This window comes from Sceloporus undulatus, chromosome 5 (genome assembly GCF_019175285.1).
Source record: "Sceloporus undulatus isolate JIND9_A2432 ecotype Alabama chromosome 5, SceUnd_v1.1, whole genome shotgun sequence".
Lineage (NCBI taxonomy): Eukaryota > Metazoa > Chordata > Lepidosauria > Squamata > Phrynosomatidae > Sceloporus > Sceloporus undulatus.
Window position 1 is genome coordinate 28,932,540 of NC_056526.1, and position 18,064 is coordinate 28,950,603.

Sequence of the window (18,064 nt, forward strand, 5' to 3'; positions counted from 1 at the left end):
TATTCTCCCTGTCCAGTTAGCCTGGCCGTGAAGAAGAAACTTTGGAAGCTTTTGTTTATGTTTTAGATTAACCACAGTTTGCTATCTTATCTGGGGTAGCCCTGTCGGCCATGTAGCAAAGTACAATAACATTCAGTTCACAAAACAGTGGTGCTTGATAGATGAGCCCTATGGGGCACCATCGTCACTTGCGAGGGGCGGCACTTTCAGATGCCCCTCGCAAATGACGAGGGTGTCCAAATGGCATTGCCCTGTACATACGGGCGCCGCCTTTTTGATGTGATGGACGCCTAGCATCCGCATGTGTCAGCACTTTTATGATGCCACAAGTGCGCCATTGGTGCCTTGCGGCATCACAAAGGCACCGCAAAAAGAACCCGCTTTTTGCAGGTTCTTTTTGCTGCGTGAGGGAGCTGCGCGGTTTGTCCGCTGCGGCTCCCTTGTGCAGCAAACTAGAGCGCCGGCAGACCACCCTTTTGGGCGGTCTGTATCCCACCAGTGATACTTTTATTGGTTAACCAAGAGGAATAAAATACATGTTGCAAGCTTTCAAAGCTCTACTGGCTTTGCCTCATCAGGCAAAGATGTTAAAAATCATACAGGAGAAAAAAACCTTGGCCCTCCCCAGAGAAGCATCTCTTTTTGTCTTGCTAATGGAACTTACATTTCTCCCCCTGGATGATTTTTTCCCTCCTATATGATTTTTAACATCTTTCCGTGATGAAGAAGCCAGTGGAGCTTTGAAAGTGTGTAAAATGTATTTTGTGCATTTTGGTTGGCTAATAAAGGTGTTATCATTTCGTGGATTTTGGCTGTTACAGCTTGCTGTGTTGTCCAAGCTCAAAAAAATGATTTTGCCTAGCCACATTTGCATGTTAACAGCAAGTCATGGTTTGTTTACACCTAAAGCAAAGCCACTATAATTTGATCAGTTTTTGTGGCACTTGGGATGATCTTGAAAGAAATGGTTAATATTTGGATTCAACACACAAATAAGTTAGTAGAAATGAGAATAAAGAGTTTAGATGGGCCTCTGAATTAGAAAGGCAGACATGGTTTTTAAAATACACACCACACATACACACACACACTTCCTGTAAATGGGTTTTTGGACTTTTGGGGCCACTGGATGAAAAGGTGGTTATCTTTTGAATTCCACACAAACTTTGCAGAGATCTTTTGGCAGAAAGAAGCTCTACAGCTGGCAGAAGAAGTTTTTGGGGCAAATGTAGCTAACCAGCTAAAAGATAGATAATACAAACATGTTAAGGAGAATGAACAGTCAATAATGAGATTTTGACTTGAAATCACAGTTCAAGTTTCAGTCAATTGCATAGGTTTCACCTTTGCTGAAAACTATGTCAAAAGTATACCCTAAAAGGAGGTTTATAAAAAGAAAAGTGGGGTTTGGTGGAAACATATAAACAGGGGCAGATATAATATATTCATTTTAAGCGTTAGTGATTAGCTATACACTTTGATGACTTCAGCCAATAAAAGTCACAGGGGAAGGAAAAATGCTTCCAGGGAAAGGGATTAAAAACTTGTTGTGTGAAGTTTGGGGTGTGCCTACTTGCCTAGGACACAATTTCTTGCAAGATTGTAACTAATACATTGGATATTGCTGCTTGCAAGATTGTAACTAATACATTGGATATTGTTTTGTCCTGATTAATTTTATTTGGGACTTTGGTACTTAGAAAACTATAGCTCATAATCTTTTTAACCTCCTCAATACACTGCAGGACATCTAAGAGCTTTGTGGGTGCCCTAGGAAATGAGGGGTGCATCCATGGTGGGGGCCATATGTTGCCTAAATGCTGCAGTTTCTCCACCCCTGCCCTAAGGAACCAACCTGGCTTCAACAGTTGGTGATGGCCTTTAACAATTTGACTTTAACATATTCCTATTATTTTCCCAGAGCCAGTACATTGTAGTGGTTTAAATGTTGACCATGACTCTGGAAACCAGAGATCATTTCCCCACTTGGCCAGGCAAACCCACTGGGTGATCTTGGGTGAATCACATTCTCTCAGCCCCAGAAAAAAACATCAAAGAGTCATCATAAATCATGAAAAACTTGAAGACACATAACAACAACATTTTCTCAGCAATCGAACCACGATCTTTATATTAATAATATGCTGAAAGGTTTTTTCCCACCCACCCAATGTTCTATAGAACATCTAATTTAAATGGATAATTTATTTATATTTCCGTAGGCTGAGCCTAAGGAAAGAACAGCTGTTCCACATAAAATGATCCCATACTAGAAATGCCATACAGGTCATTAAGTTTCTAATTATAAATGGCTTCTGTGGAAGCATATCACATTTCCTTGGAATTCATTCAACTTCTGCGTTAAAGGGTGAAGTATGTTAGGCAGACCTTAGAAAAGTTACTTTTGAACTACAATTTGCAAAACCCTTCAACTAGCAGAATTGGGATTCTGGAGAATTTAGTCTAAAAAGTAACTTTGCCAAGTTCTGTTTTTATGACATCTGTTCCTGAAATGGTCACAATAAACCTATAAAGTCACAATAAACTCAACAGTCATAGAATCATAGAGTTGGAAGAGACCACAAGAGTCATCCAGCCCAACCTTCTGCTCTGTAGGAACACACATTCAAAGCACTCCCAACAGATTATTGATAGATTAATATGCTGCTGGATTAACATCGAGCAAATGACCACAAAAACACACAGACACACTGTTGCCTACAATACCTCTGCATTTTCTTTTTTCTGGATGCCCTCATAAGTTGCCCCTTCTTCAGACTGAGTGATACGAGGAGCTTTGCCATCAGCAATGAGCTGTACAGCTTCTACCTAAGGAGAAAAATTAAACAACCAACCAGTTGTGATTGTTGTAGAAATCTAAGAATCCTGGCTTCTACAATATTTATAACTACTAAAAGAACTAATTCATATTCACCATCAGATCTGGCTACAGTGATACATGCCTTAGTTATATCCTGGTTGGATTACAGTAATGCACTCTACATGGTGCTGTCTTTGAAGAATGTTTGGAAATTTCAGCTGGTCCTAAGTGCTGCAGTCAGATTACTAACAGATGCTGGTTATGGGAAGCATACAATTTCTTTGTTGCAACAGCTCTACTGGCTCCGGGCACTATTCAAAGTAGTGGTTATGACCTTTAACACCCTACATGGCTCAGGTCCAGGTTATTTGATGGACTATATTCTCCTTTACAAACCAGACTATGCACTGAGATCTACTACGAGAAATCTGTCCTTTTCTGTGTTCCACCAGTTCAGAGGAACCTCTGGTGGCAACATGGGAGAGAGCCTTCTCAGTCGCTGCCCCCCAGGCTCTGGAACTCCATTCCCAGAGACGTTAGACTGCCACCTTTCCTACATTCTTTTCACAGGCAAGTGAAGACTTTTCTATTCCAACAGGCATTTGATGAATGATTATATGAGGCTCATCTTACACAATGCAATGGGTTGAGCTAGTGGATGTGGGTGGGTGTATTTTAATTATATATATTTTAATCTTTTTTTAATTTTTTACTGATTATTTAATTGTGTTTTAACTTTTGTATCTTGTGGGTTTTTAACCATTTTTAAAATGTTATCTTCACTGAGTTCCAATCGGGGAAAAGGTGGGATAGAAATAAATATCATTATCACTACCACCATCATCATCACCATTCAATTGGGAATGCATGAATATACAGTATCCCTGGGATCAATAAAGTTGTCAAGCAGAGTTTGGAAAAGTGATCATGCTCACTGGTGGATTGGTCCAAAAGTAACATTTCCCAGCTCTATTGTGCAGTTGTATCTGTAACCATGTATTTATATCAGTACATGTCATCAACTAGGAAGGATGTAACCTCAAATTCAGCCCAGTTTAAATTTATTTGTGATATACAAAGCATAAAAGTTAGAATCATACAAGCCATTATATTCACTATTGCCATGTACGGATGTGAGTGCTGAACAATTAAGAAAACAGTTAATGTATTTGAGATGTGGTATACTGGGTACTGAGGATAGCATAATCAGCCAAAAAGACAAACAGATGGGTCCTAGAGCAAATCAAGCCTGAAATCTCTCTGGAAGCCAAGATGATTAAATTGATCCTACTTCAGCCACACTATGAGAGGGAACAATTCATTGGAAAAGACAATAATGGTAGGAAAGATGCAAGGAAATAGAGAGGAGGACCACATGCTAGATGGGTGGGCTCTATTGAGGAGGTCACATGTATGAATTTACAGGAACTAAGAAGAATAGTGGAGGACAGGAAGTCTTGGAGATGTCTCACCCACAGGGTCACCATGGGTTGAGATTGACTCAAAGGCAGTTAACAACAACAACAAATATTCCAATAGTTTCCTGAACAGTCTCAGTTCTATAACTTACAGAAAAATAGTAACATCATCCTACTTTATAGTACTGTTGGGAAAATTACTGAAGCAATATATGTGAAAAGCTCTGAACACTGAAAAAAAACCCTCTAAATAAATATTAAGTATTATTGGCCCTGTACATACGGGCCCTTTAGCACGTCCTGGCAACGTGCTAGGGTTGCCTCGGGGTGCCGTTTCCAGACGTCCCACAACCCTAGGACGTCGCCAGGACATCACAGCTGTGCGGGGCCATATACATGGCGCGCACAGCTGTGACGTCACTGCCGCGCGCCTTTGAGACAGGCAGTTTGTGGCAGCACTAAAAGGAGCCACTTTTTAGCCATCCTTTTGTTTCTGCGTAGCCCCGCAGCACAATTTGGATGTTGTGGCACAGTTACATGGAAAAGAGAGGTGGCCCCGGCCGCCTCTTTCTGGCGGTCTGTACCCTGCCGTTATTACTTACAACTTGCTGCATTATTCTTCCCTTGACTGAAATTATTCAATGTGGTTTTGAAGTGTCATTTTTCCACCACTTGCCTCGACTAGCTTCTTCCAACCTGCTTCCCAACAGTTGTGTTGGACTACAATCTGTAGAAACCCACCGTCAGCACACAGGTCTTACCATAGCCTTTATTCCCTCTGGGAAAAGGAACCGATTATACAGATCATCAACGGTATCATTTGGGCCAACATTACATTCCCTCTGCAGAAGAATGGGCCCTGTGTCCAGACCATCATCTGCCCAGAAAACTGTAAACCCAGCCTTTTTATCTCCATGAATTAAAGTCCTGGAAATTAATAAAAGGGATATGACAGAGACCAACATTTATTCATACGGACATAATACTGTACCACTATTTCTTGGTATCCGGAACTCTAAAACAAATAGATAGCTCAGGAAATTTTGGAATAGACTAGAATATAACAGGGCTGCAAATTTATGGTGATGATGGGGAAAGCACAACCCATGAAGCCCTGACCCACCTGATATTTTTAAAAGTGTTACATTTCAGGCCATTTTAGCCTTAAAACTGGCTAAAAGTAACCTGAATCAGTTGTAGGGTGCTTTGCTTCTCACAGCCCTAGAACCCCACCCAGCCCCAAAACAAAAAAGATTCCAGTTCACCTGAAATGGTGGCCAGAACATGTAACAGTGTGGCCCACTGAAAACACAGGTGGTTCCCCCATTGTTGTCCACTGAGATCTATGTCCATCTACATGTTGTTGGATCACATGTCTCATGATCCCTCACCAATGAGTTTGCTAACTAGACCTGTTGGGAGTTCCAGTCCAGGAGTATCTGGAAGCCTACACATCCCACAGTTAGGGTTCAAAGAAATCTAAGTTGCAAATGTACTGATAAATTTCAGTTCATTTATTAAATGATCATTTAAATTGCTTCAGCAATGATATCTGGTGGACTATTCACCCTAGGATTGTAGGCTTACCTGGAAGTAATATTGCGTGCTTCCAGAGGAAGATGTTATTCTTACCTTTCTTCCTCATCTGATTTTTTTAAAATGGAAAGAAAAAGAGACAGAAAAAATGGCTAGAAACAATGGAAGGGTTTCAAATGGAAGATAGCATTGCCTGAATTTCCCATAAACTTCTGTGAAAGAAGCAAGGCAATTGCACAGTTAAAAACTTCTCCGGAAGCAGGCCAAGATCCACCAAATTCATGGAGACATGATTCCTTCTAAACTAGCCCTGCTGTTTGGTAGCTAGAGGAGGCCACTGGTCTTGAGACTCACGACAGGTCATCTCTCCATTGACTGAGATGATATTGCAGTGGTACTGTCTTACCTGGTTGCCTTCTCCAAATGCATTACAGACAGCACAATTGGAAAATGGCTCTGACAGACCCAGCCACCCCATTGGCAGGCAGTTAGTAGACATTACAGGTACCTATGTGCCACTCTACTCAGTAAAAGCTGTATTGCCAGTGGTATTGGGGCATTTGTTGGAGCAGGCAGCATATAGACACTGGGAGAACAGTGAGGGAATAACCTTTTCTGCACCCCATAGGCTTACTGTCATGAACCCCATTAAGGGCCAGGATTCACACTTGGAAGCTGAGACGGAAGAAACTCATTTATTGATAGTATTCATACCCTCCCTTCAGCCCTAAAGCTCTCAGCATTCTCGACAGAAGAGCAGCCTCAGCTTGAGAAGAAGCAGGACCAAGACCCACCTGCAGCTGACTTGGCAGAGGATGCTGAGGACAGGGACGTAGCTAGGATTTTAGGAAGGGGGGGGGGTCCAGACTAAGTGCCACCATTATAATGGGGCTTGGGTGTGGCGGCACAGCAGCACACACCATTCATTTTTCTAATGGAAGGGGGGGTCCGGACCCCCAAGAACCCCCCCTTGGCTACGTCCCTGCTGAGGATACACCAGGGGAAACAACAAGCTCACCAAATCCATGGATGAGTTGTATTGAATGAAGAGCAGAACAGCTCAATGAGGCTCTTTGCCAAGCGGTGGAAAAACAAACCTGATTATAATCAGCAGGCCACCACTTTTTTCAGAGCTTTGGCTGATGCTGGGTGCTGGAAACAATTTGTCTACTTTCTCCTGGCGTTCATGTTTCTGTTCCCTTGGACTAACTGATGACATGCTGGATTTTTAGACCCTTGACTGCCTAATGGACACTGCTTGTTTTTTCTGAATCTGAAAGCAAGGATGCTTTCTGAGTGCTGATAAAATACTGCCTTGCTGCTCACAAGGACAGAGCCTGTGAAAGTTGCTCTCTTGGATGCAACTTCCAGAATCCCCCAGCCAGAATTCCTGCTGGTTAGAGACTTCTAAAAGTTGTCATACCTAATAGTAACTATCCCAGGCTCTACCTATACACCCCTCTGAGGTTTTCCCATCAGACAAAACTAACCCATTGCACTGCACTGCATGCTTTGAGAAATCTCTATTCTGCACAGAAATAAATCCACATCTGAGCAGTATCCACATTTTGATGCAAACAACCTATCTTCTGTACAAGAAACAATGTGTTTCACGGGGGAAAACACTGATTTTGTACAGAAAAAAAAAACATTTACTTCTATAAAGCTGAATTCCTCAAAAGATTTTAAGTGTACATACCTCTTGAGAAGTGGAAACATTTGTTTTCTCCCAAAGTGCAAAGAAGACTATGGAGGCTATTTGCTCTTGCATGGAAAAACAAGGAATACAAGTTTTTTGTAGGGTTTTTTGGGCTATGTGGCTGAAGATGCCAGCCACAGATGCAGGTGAAACATCTGGAACACGGTCACATAGCCTGAAAAACCCACAAAAAATTATGGATGCCTTTTTTTAAAACTGCCTTTGAAACTCCTTGGCCTGTGTAGCCTTTCATATTTATATTGCAGGGCATTCAGTACAGGGAACTGATATTTTTGTAGGTTACTGAAGTCATACATACTGCAATACAAAGTCTAAGATAATTACGTGCTTATCTGAAATTCTGTTTTATGATTTGATTATCTTTGGTGTTAGTTTAATGGCAGGTTACATAACTGTACACCTATTGTGTAATTGTGCCAGGGCTAAAAGTACTGCTCTTTCTTTGTTTACACTTTCAGTTATACACCAAAGTTGGATTTTATCTTGTGTTTGGAGTGGGGTTTGAAAGAAAAACAGTATCTGATCTCTGTATTCTGGATCCCTGAATGTCTTTCATATTTTCTAATCTTTTAATGGCAAGGTGCTTGAAAAGTGAGTGGGAGAGTTATTCATAATACAATCTAGTAATAAGACAAATATTTTTTATTTGCCGTTGTCTTGAAATTTGCCAGTAGGAGGTGAATTTTTAATTTTGCCTTTTAAAGTGGTTTACATAGCCTTAGGTTCTTATGAGTAAATAAAGGAGCTGTTGCCACACAGAGACTGCATTACTGAATCACATGCCTAATCGTAGGTTGTTAAATTTTGATAAATACCACTGGTATTACTAAACTGAAAGCTCTGTTGTTTGAAATGCATTGTAATGTTGACTTTTCCCACTATGGAATGCCTCTAAAAGTGAAAACTTACTCCAAGTATTAATGCACTTTTGCCATGTATACAGGGAATATTAAAAGATTAATACCTCTAGAAAACAAAACAAACAAACAAACAAAAAACCTATGGATGCCAGCCATGAAAGCCTTCAACTTCACAAGGAATACAAGAATCCCTCCCACATTTTCAACCTGACATGGTAAATGGATGTGAAACTAAGGTTTTATTAATCTTACATACCAATTAATGGCAGATGCTCCTCTGTGGCGGGGAAGAATGGATGGATGGTAAATAATAGAGCCATGCTTTGGGTTGTCAATAACATTCATGGGAATGAACTGTGAACAGAATGGAAGGACATTCAGCTCAGCGCCAACTGATTTATAGGCATCAATGACTTCTGGAACAGGCTGGCCCTTAACTCTCCACCTTGGAAACTTAAACACAGGTGTTCCATCCTTTTCTGCAGCGGATGCTAGGAAATAAGGAAAATCAGATGCTTGAAAATATGGCAGATTGATAAAACTGAAATGCAACAGTTATATTAAAAATTAAGAACAAATCAAGAACTCTTGTGATGTTACTTTAACTTACTTTAGTTACTGAGTGTATCAATGTTGTTTTAGTCACAACAATTAATCAATGAAAGGGGAACTTATGGAGTGTGTGAGAGGATCTGCACTTACATACCCATAAGTTCACTTTCTGCTTCCAAGTTACTCTCAGTTGTGAATAACAGATTTTGAGGGAATAACTTTTCTGAAATCCCGAGGGTTGATTTTTAGATTGCTCTGCATGTGCATAAAGACTTCTGTTTTGTGTGTGTATGTATGTTACCCTATCTAGTTTACTACATTATTTCTTATAGATTTTATTTGCAGATTAATACAAAGCATACATGCACATAAAACATTTATACCTATTCAGTATAAAGCTTAATAATGTATGTATAATTATTAATATATGTGTATTGTGTCTCCCCCCACAACAAAAAAATAACAATGAAGTGTAACATATCATTTCATCTTAGTACATGGGAGGGACCACACATACACAGGGTAAATCTGTAATACTGGACTGCAAACTCCATCATCCCTAATCAATGGCAAAAGTGATCAGAGTTAGAGACCGAGAGGACTTCCACCCCTGTTTCATTATAAATGTTGTAGCTACTGTAGAGCTGGAGTTGGAATTATGAAACCTTCCAGATGTTGTTGGACTGCAGTTTCCAGCATTCTTCACCATTGACTGTGCTAGCAAATTCTGCTGGCAACTGCAGCTCACCAACAACTGGGATAAGGTATATAACTCTCATGCCTGTGTAGAACATTGGTACTTACCCAAAGGATCAGCCTTTCCATTTTTGTCCGGGATTGTGAAGACTCCCACAACTTTGTGACCTTCTTTTTGTAAATGCCGGTAGACTTCTTGTCCAAAAAGACTCTGGCCTATTAAAGCTAGCTTTAGTTTATTTTGGTAGTAAACCTGTCACCAGAACAAAAAAAACAGTTCAGAAAAAATGCAGGGCTAGACATATAGACAGAATGTGTGCTCAGCTACATTCACTGAATGCACCTAAGCTTTTTCTTTTAAAAATGCAGAGTGCATCACATATTATGGTAAGCTCCTGACCAATCTGATTTTACATCATGAAAGAGAAATTCTTAATCACTCTTTGTGGTATAAGATTTCCCTCCCACTTCTGAAATAATATCCATATAGCACAAGGAACATGTACGTGCAATAATTGTCTATCACCCTTTGTTAAATCAGATTTCAGATTTGTTTAACACTCTGGCAATACATTATTTAAAAGCTTAACACTGGGACAGTACATTAAAAGCCTAGAAATATACTTACTGAATTCACCAAGAAAGGTCATTAAATACAAAATATAAATGGATAAAAAATCCTTTTGTGACATAGGAGTATATGTGTGTGAGAGTGTAAGTGTAAAAAGCCAAGGGCCAAACATGATAAGGACAAGTAGGTTGTGTTTTTTATATAAGATTTAATTTGTTCAATAGTACATGAGACATTCACTAACAGAGATGAAAAGAAATGATCTGATAATCAATTTCTCTTTCCTTTTAAGCAGCGCTGTTACCAATGAATTTGATGGACATGTTTGTACATGAGTATTACACCTCCTAAATCTTACCTACGATGGTGGTCCCAGGAGAGCTTTCCAGCTTGCAGTTCTGGCTGCAGTGTACAACCACTGGAATAAATCTTGAACAATTCACTTTTTTTACTACATGTCCCAACACCTCAAAGCAAGCTTAGTCAATGGGGATTCTAGGAGCTCATTCCCACTATGATTTAAAGCAAATTGCTGATCAGCTTATTGCCTCGTTCCCACTTGAAACCGATTTCTGTCCTACTGAGATCGGCTTCAATCATGATGAAGTGAGGCAAACGCAAAAAATGCGCTTTTTCCTGACACTAGCTTTTTGCCAGTTCTTTTGAAAAGAATCAATTCCAAAGTGTATTCAACAAGTGGGAAGGATCTGAATCACATCATTCTGGAGTGGAGGGACTATGGCAGACGGGGTTGGCAGAGGAGTGTTTACCATCCCTCCTCCATTTTTGGAAAATCAGCCATTTTCCTCCACCCCCCCCCCCAGCGCTGCCTTTGTGCTTCTGGTATGACCTATGGGCTCATGATCATTTATTTTCTTTTTATTTAAAAAACTGAAATAATATATGATACAGTGTATTTGCAACTACTTGCAATTACTTGGGCAACATGCCAGGCAACTGAGCCAACTGCAGCACAGTGAGGTAAGTAGTTGTAAAAACAATGGATCACATATTCTGTTATTTTTCATTTTTAAAAAATATATAGTTTCCAAGCCAGGCTGCTCAAAGGAGAAATGGTGTGCTTGACTCACTCAGGGCTGCTGGGGGGCTCCTGGGGGGGGGGGAATAATTCTCTCCCCTTCTTGTCTTCCCAGCCTTTATTTTCCCGTAGAGTCTAGGCTCCCACGGTGAAAAAGAGGGAGCGATTCTTCCCTCCTCCTCCTTGGCTTCCCAGCCTTTACTTTTGAGTAGAGCCCAGGGTACTGGTTTGAAAAAGAGAGGGTGATCCTTCCCAGGCAGTGTGGTGCAGCAGTTTGAATGTTGGACTAGGACTCTGGAGACTAGTGTTTGAATCCCAAATCAACCATATAAACTAGTGGATGACCTTGGGCTAGTCACACTCTCTCAGCCACAGAGGATGGTGATGGGAGAGTCCTCCTTGACACCCATGGATCCATGCATCCTATGGGAGAATCCTCTATGGGAGCACCACTTCAAGCCCCCCCCCCATGTCCTCCAAGTCCTTTGAAGCTGAGACAGCATCACCTCAAACCCTCATGCCCTCCAAGTCCTCGAGGCTGGCAGGGCACCACCTGCCCCCTCCCCGTCCATGTGTTATGGCCTCCCTGAATGTCCTCCATTCTGAGCATCACTTAGAGAAGCTCTGTATTGACATTCCTAGCAGTATTTTGGTCTTTGATCTGGGGACGTCCTCCATATATATATATATATATATATATATATCCCTCTGGAAGGTCCTCCATTTTGAGCATGACCAAGAGGCGTGCACTGACATTCCTAACCGTGTTTTGGGCCTTGATTTGGGAATGTCTTCCATATCTATTCCTTGGAATGTCCTCCATTTTGAACATGACCAAGAGGCATGCATTGATTTGGGGATGTCCTCCATATATATTTTTTCCTGGACATCCATCCATTTGGGAGGGGGTGTGTGCCTGGTTCTCCCAGCCCTCTTTGCTCCCTTTCTACCTCCCTCCTTGCATCACCGATGACAAGCAGATGATTGATATGCATTCGGAAGCGGCACAAACTAGTGGGAATGACAATCATGCCAAAAAAAAGAAGAAGCGATTATGTAATGAAAAGATCTGCTTTCATGGTGAGAACTATGGACCTTTTGGAACCAATTCAATGACACAGACCAAAGGCGAATCACAAACCAGTTTTAATGTAAGTAGGAATGAGCCCTAGGAGCTGTAGTCCAAAAAGTAACTTTTCCAAGCTTTGCAAACATAAAGTAAAATAATTTCCCCAGGCTCTGCCTTGATGGTTTTCAGTTTCTATGGAGTGTTTTCTTTGTGAGCTGTGAAACCTGCAGCAACACTCTAAACCCCAACCAGGCCCTTCCCCAGCTGTGTGCAATGTGCTGTCGTCAGTCATTCCTTCTCATATTTAGCACTGCTTATGCAATCCAAGGAGCTCAGATTAAGACTTTTTATGATCTCAATCCCTTGGTATAGATTTTTGTTTTCATCCAGGCTACTGACAACACACCAGGCATTGTTGTCAAACACAGCATACTACATCGACATACAACAGCTAGCTGACAGAAACCTGTGGATTTTGCTGCCAGGATTTGGAATGCCTTTCTGCTCAGATTCAAATTGAAGGGGAAAATATATAAATATATAAATAAATATTAGGCATTTAAGCAGGAACGGACAACTGCAGGAGGTCCCAGGGCCTCTTTTTTGCTTCAGGATCCTCTGGGGGCCACATGGACTTCCCAGAAAAGAGAGTAGTCTGGATGAAGGCTACAAAAACAGCTATAAATTGCACATACAGTATCAACTATATCTCCCAAGATCCCACAGTCATCATAGGGGATTTGTAATCCAGCACTGCACCTCTGCACTAAAGAGGGAACCTGACCACAATAACCGCAAAGTAGGGCAGGTATGCATATCAGCCTTGTTTGTATATAGACTTTTCAGGATCAGTAGCCAGTTCTCTGCCTGTCATGACAGTCTAGTGGCACAATGAGGGCTTTTGTCACTTGATTTGTTCTCCTGTGGGAGTACTCAGATGCTAAAGATGTTTTAAAACTCTAAAAACAGGAAGTAATAATCCCATTATATTCTGCACTGATCAGGCCTCATCTGGAGTACTGCATTCAATTCTGGATGCCTCGTTTTATGAACAAGATAGACAAACTGGAGCAGATTCAGAGAAGGACAACAAGGATGATAAGAGGTATGGAAAACAATACATATGAGGAAAGATTGAAGAAGCTGGGTATGTCCAGCTTGGTGAAATTTAAGAAGACTGAGGGGTGACACGCTTGAACTTTTTAAATACCTCAAGGGCTTTCACAGAGAAGAGGGGGGCAAGCCTGTTCTATGTTGCTTCTGAGGATAGGGTCAGGCATAATGGTTTTACATTACAGGAGAGTAGATTTCAATTGAACAACAGAAGATTGACAATAAAAGGGATTTAGCAATGGAATCAATTACCTACAGTGGTGGTGGTATCTCTTTATCAAAATGAGGCTGGACAGCTAACTGATAGGGATGCTTTAAGTGGAGATCCCACATTGAGCCAGGGGTTGAAGGCCCATGAGGCCTTTTCCAACACTATAATTCAACAATTTTAAGAAACAGAGGAAACAGACATTGTGGGCCTGTCTTGCTTATAGCTAAGTCATAATAATCAATCCATATCTACAATGTTCTTTCACTCACATTCTATCAGTAACAAAGGAAATATGGTGTAACATTTGTACATCTCAATGTTATGCCACAGGTGTCCAGAGGAGGGTAACCAAAATGGCAGAGTCTGAAAACCATGCCCTATAAGGAGAGACTTAGGGAACAAGGTATGTTTAGCCTGGAGAAGAGAAGGTTAAGAGGTGATATGACAGCCCTTTTAAAATATTTGAAGAGGTATTATTGAGGATGGAGCAAGCTTGTTTTCTGCTGTTCCATAGAATATGACATGGAACAATGGATGCAAGCTACAGGAAAAATGATTCCACCTCAACATTAGGAGGAACTTCCTGGCAGTAAGAGCTGTTCAACAGTGGAAAACACTCCCTCGAAGAGTGGTGGAATCTCCTTCTCTGGAGGTTTTTAAACAGTGGCTAGATGGCTGCCTGTTGGGGATGCTTTATTGTGAATTCCTGCATGGCAGGGGGTTGGACTGGATGGCCCTTTCGGTCTCTTCCAACTCTTTGATTCTATGATCTAGATCCTTTAAGATTTGGATTCAAGTCATACATTTGGAGGTCTGGATGGTCATCTGTCGGGGATGCTTTGGTTCCTGCATGGCAGGGGGCTGGACTGGATGGCCCTTGTGGTTTCTTCCAACTCTATGATTCTATGATTCTATCAGCTGGGAAGCTGTCCTATCATTTTCTCTTCCAGTCTAGCACATTACACAGGATTGTTCTGAAGATGACACAGAACAACTGTGTAAAAACTGGATACTGGTCTTCTTAGGTGAATAATTTGTTGTTACTGTGTATTTTCAAGTTGTTTCTGACTTACGTCGACCTTAAGGCCAACCTATCACAGGGTTTTCTTGAAAGATTTGTTTAGAGAGGGTTTGTGCCTTTGTCTTCTTTTAAAGTTGAGAGAGTGTGACTTGCCCAAGGTCACCCAATGAGTTTCTATGCCCAAACAGGGATCTGAAGCCTTGTCTCCAGAGCTGCAGTCTAATGCTCAAACTACTAGGCCATGCTGGCTCTCTCCAGGTGAAAAATAGGATAATAAAAATTTAAGTGCATGTACATCAGGAAAAGTATCCCAATTAAGAAAGAAAGAAAGAAAGTGCATAAAATGCAACTTCCCTTATGTCAAAACAACTTCTGTGAAGAGATGGGAAAGTTATTAGAAAAGGGTTAAAGTTTAACTAACTATTGATTAAAAATGGGGTTAATAACTTTCCCTCTTAAGATTAACAATGGCCATTAAAATCAAGAAAGTACTTCCAGAGGCATGATTCCTATATCATTACCATTCAGAAGACACTCTGTACAGTCTCAAAAGACATTGTACAACTATTCCATGTGTTCTGAATGAGTGAATTTTTTTAAAAAGGAAGGAAGGAAGGAAGGAAGGAAGGAAGGAAGGAAGGAGAGATTTGGAATAAGTGGTAGGTAGATAGCCAGAATGGCGTAGTGGTTTGAGTGTTGGACTATGACTCTGGAAACTAGAGTTTGAATCTTTGCTCAGCCATGAAACCCATTGGGTGACTTTGGGCAAGTCTCTTGCTCTTAGCCACAAGGGATGGCAATGGCAAACCTCCTCTGAACAAATCTTGCCAATAAAACCCTGTGATAGGGTCAACATGTCTGAAATGAATTGAAGACACACACAACAACAAGAACAACAAGAGACCAATTGTGGCTTCCATGTCAATGAAGTGGCAAATTTGGGTTTTATTCTGAGATTTTAAGGAACTTTCCAAGGTGCTGAAACTCTTTCCCCCAAATAGGTTCAGCCTGCACCTTTAAAGGTCAGTCTATTCCTATTTTGATCTAATCCTGTTTTGATGGGAATTTATAGTTAAGGAATAAATGTAATAGTGTGTGTGTGTGTGTGTGTGTGTATTGTACTGTTTTAATAATAAAGTTTATAAAAAATAAAAAAATAAAAAAGGGGGTCAGGCTAGAACTCAGCACAAATTCACTGCTTCACTGAAATAAAACTCCCCATCTACCATGGGTGGCGGGAAACATAGAAAGGTACAAGTGGAAGATGATGTTGTCTGGAATAGACACATCCTACAAAACTCTGGTAATGGAGGTGTGGGTGATTGCACAATGAAAGTCTGGTCTAGGGAAGGTTTTTTTTGTTGTTTTTTTTTTTGCATCTGCCTGTCTACTTGCACACAGCACTACATGGAAAGTATGCAAACCATAACTATCCCACACTGAGGCAGGCTTCTGTGTATTTACTGTGTGCCTTCAAGTCATTTCCAACTTATGGTGACCCTAAGATGAGCTTATTATTGGGTTTTCTTGGCAAGATTTGTTCAGAGGAGGTTTGCCATTGCCTTCCTCTGAGGCTGAGAACATGGGACTTGCCCAAGGTCACCCAGTGGGTTCTATGGCCGAGCTGGGAATCAAAACCTGGTCTCCAGTGGCCAATGCTCAAAACACTATGCTATGCTGGCTCTAAAGCAGACTCTTGGGAATCCTTAAAAAAAACAATACCAGCCTAGACAATGCTGGTCAGATGCAAGATGATTCCATGGTGCCGAGATGTTAGTCCTTGGATGGGCGACTGCAGTTGAAGAGTAGGTTGTTGTATGCTACATTTCAGAGGAAAGAACTGGCAAAACTACCTCTGAGTATGCATGCTCTGAGTATTTGAGTCATGCTGGATTGCAAGGGAAGAGACCCTGTTGAGATGCAAATGGATTTTAAATTTCCTGGGCTTTGAAAATCTTCCAATTGCCACATGGCCAGAAGGGGAAAGGCCAGCCTGCAAACAGGGACGTAGCCAGGATTTTGGGAAGGGGGGGGGGGTCCAGACTAAGTGCCACCATTTTGAGATGCTAAGAGCCCCCCAAGACACAAAATGTAGGGAAAATGTAGGACATGATGCACGACAAAATGTAGGACAAATTGTAGGATGTTAAAAAATGGAGAACACGCCAACTAAAAGCCAAAAACATTAATAAAAAACAATATAAATTCATGTTTTCAGTCATGCTCAAAATGGAGAACATTTTGACATTCTTCCTGGATAGGAGGTTGGGAGATAGCTTTGTGTGTTAGACTAGGAGGAACTTCCTGAGAGTAAGGGCTGTTCAACAGTGGAACACACTCCTTCCTCGGAGTGCAGCAGAGTCTCCTTCTTTGGAGGTCTTTAAGCAGAGGCTGGATGGCCATCTGTCAATGGGGATGTTTTGATTGAGAGTTCCTGCATGGCAGAATAAAGGAGTTGGACTGGGTGGCCCTTGCAGTCTCTTCCAACTCTACGATTCTATGACTTTGGAGACCAGGATTCAATGAAAATCTGATTCTCTCCAACAGAGAAGGCTAAATATCTTACATGGGGTACGTGTCGATGACATGGCTTATGCATCATGTCCAAATTGTGCGGCGCATAAGGGACATCACAGCACTTGTCACACTCTCTCAGCCTTAAAGGAAGGTGAAGGCAAATCCCCAAAAACCATTGGGCAAGTCACATTCTCTCAGCCTCAGAGGATGGCAAAGTCAAACCCTCTCTGAACAAACCTCCCAAGAAAACCTCTTGAAGGCACACACTCACACACACCCAAGTCACCAAAGGCAGACTCTCTGAACAAACCAAGACAACCCACTAGGCAAGTAAGTCACACACTCTCAGCCTCAAGGAAAGGCTGTCAAAGGCAAATTCTGAACAAACCAAGAAGACCCACTAGGCAAGGAAGTCACACACTCTCAGCCTCAAGGAAAGGCTGGCAAAGCAGGATGTTTGAAATTCCTCCTGGGCAGAAATGTAGGACATGTCCTGGATAAAGGATGATGTCTGGACACCCTGATAAAATGGAGGATGTTTTGACATTGCTCCTGGGCTGAAATGTGTGCCGTATCCTGGATAAAGGAGGACGTGTGTCGTCCTACCAAAAATGGAAAACATTTTTACATTCATCCAGGCCAGAAGGTTGAAACATAGGACACATCCTATAAAAGGAGGACATCTGCTTCTTACAAAAAATGAGGACTTTTGAAATTCCTTCTAGGCAGAAGTCTGAAATGTAGGATGCGTCCTATAGCCATGAGCCAGAAAAGAGCCAAGCCTTGATATCTGGACCCCAGAACATACTCTAACTCCCAGAATTCCATAGCAATGAGCCAGAAAGGAGACAAGCCTTGATATCTGGACCCCAGAACATACTCTAACTCCCAGAATTCCATAGCAATGAGCCAGAAAGGAG

The 18,064-nt window shown here is 41.4% G+C and overlaps 1 protein-coding gene across 1 annotated transcript in view; it reads right to left on the reverse strand.

The window, feature by feature from the left end:
* The window catches only part of ALDH1L2 (aldehyde dehydrogenase 1 family member L2), a 45,609-nt gene that overhangs the window by 23,743 nt on the left and 3,802 nt on the right, over positions 1-18,064 (reverse strand). Inside the window, exons 2-5 of the mRNA XM_042466667.1 lie at positions 9,712-9,856; positions 8,612-8,846; positions 5,001-5,166; positions 2,728-2,829 (exon numbers count right to left, since the gene is read on the reverse strand). Coding sequence (XP_042322601.1) covers positions 2,728-2,829; positions 5,001-5,166; positions 8,612-8,846; positions 9,712-9,856 — 648 coding nt within the window. The remainder of the gene's footprint in view (positions 1-2,727; positions 2,830-5,000; positions 5,167-8,611; positions 8,847-9,711; positions 9,857-18,064) is intronic.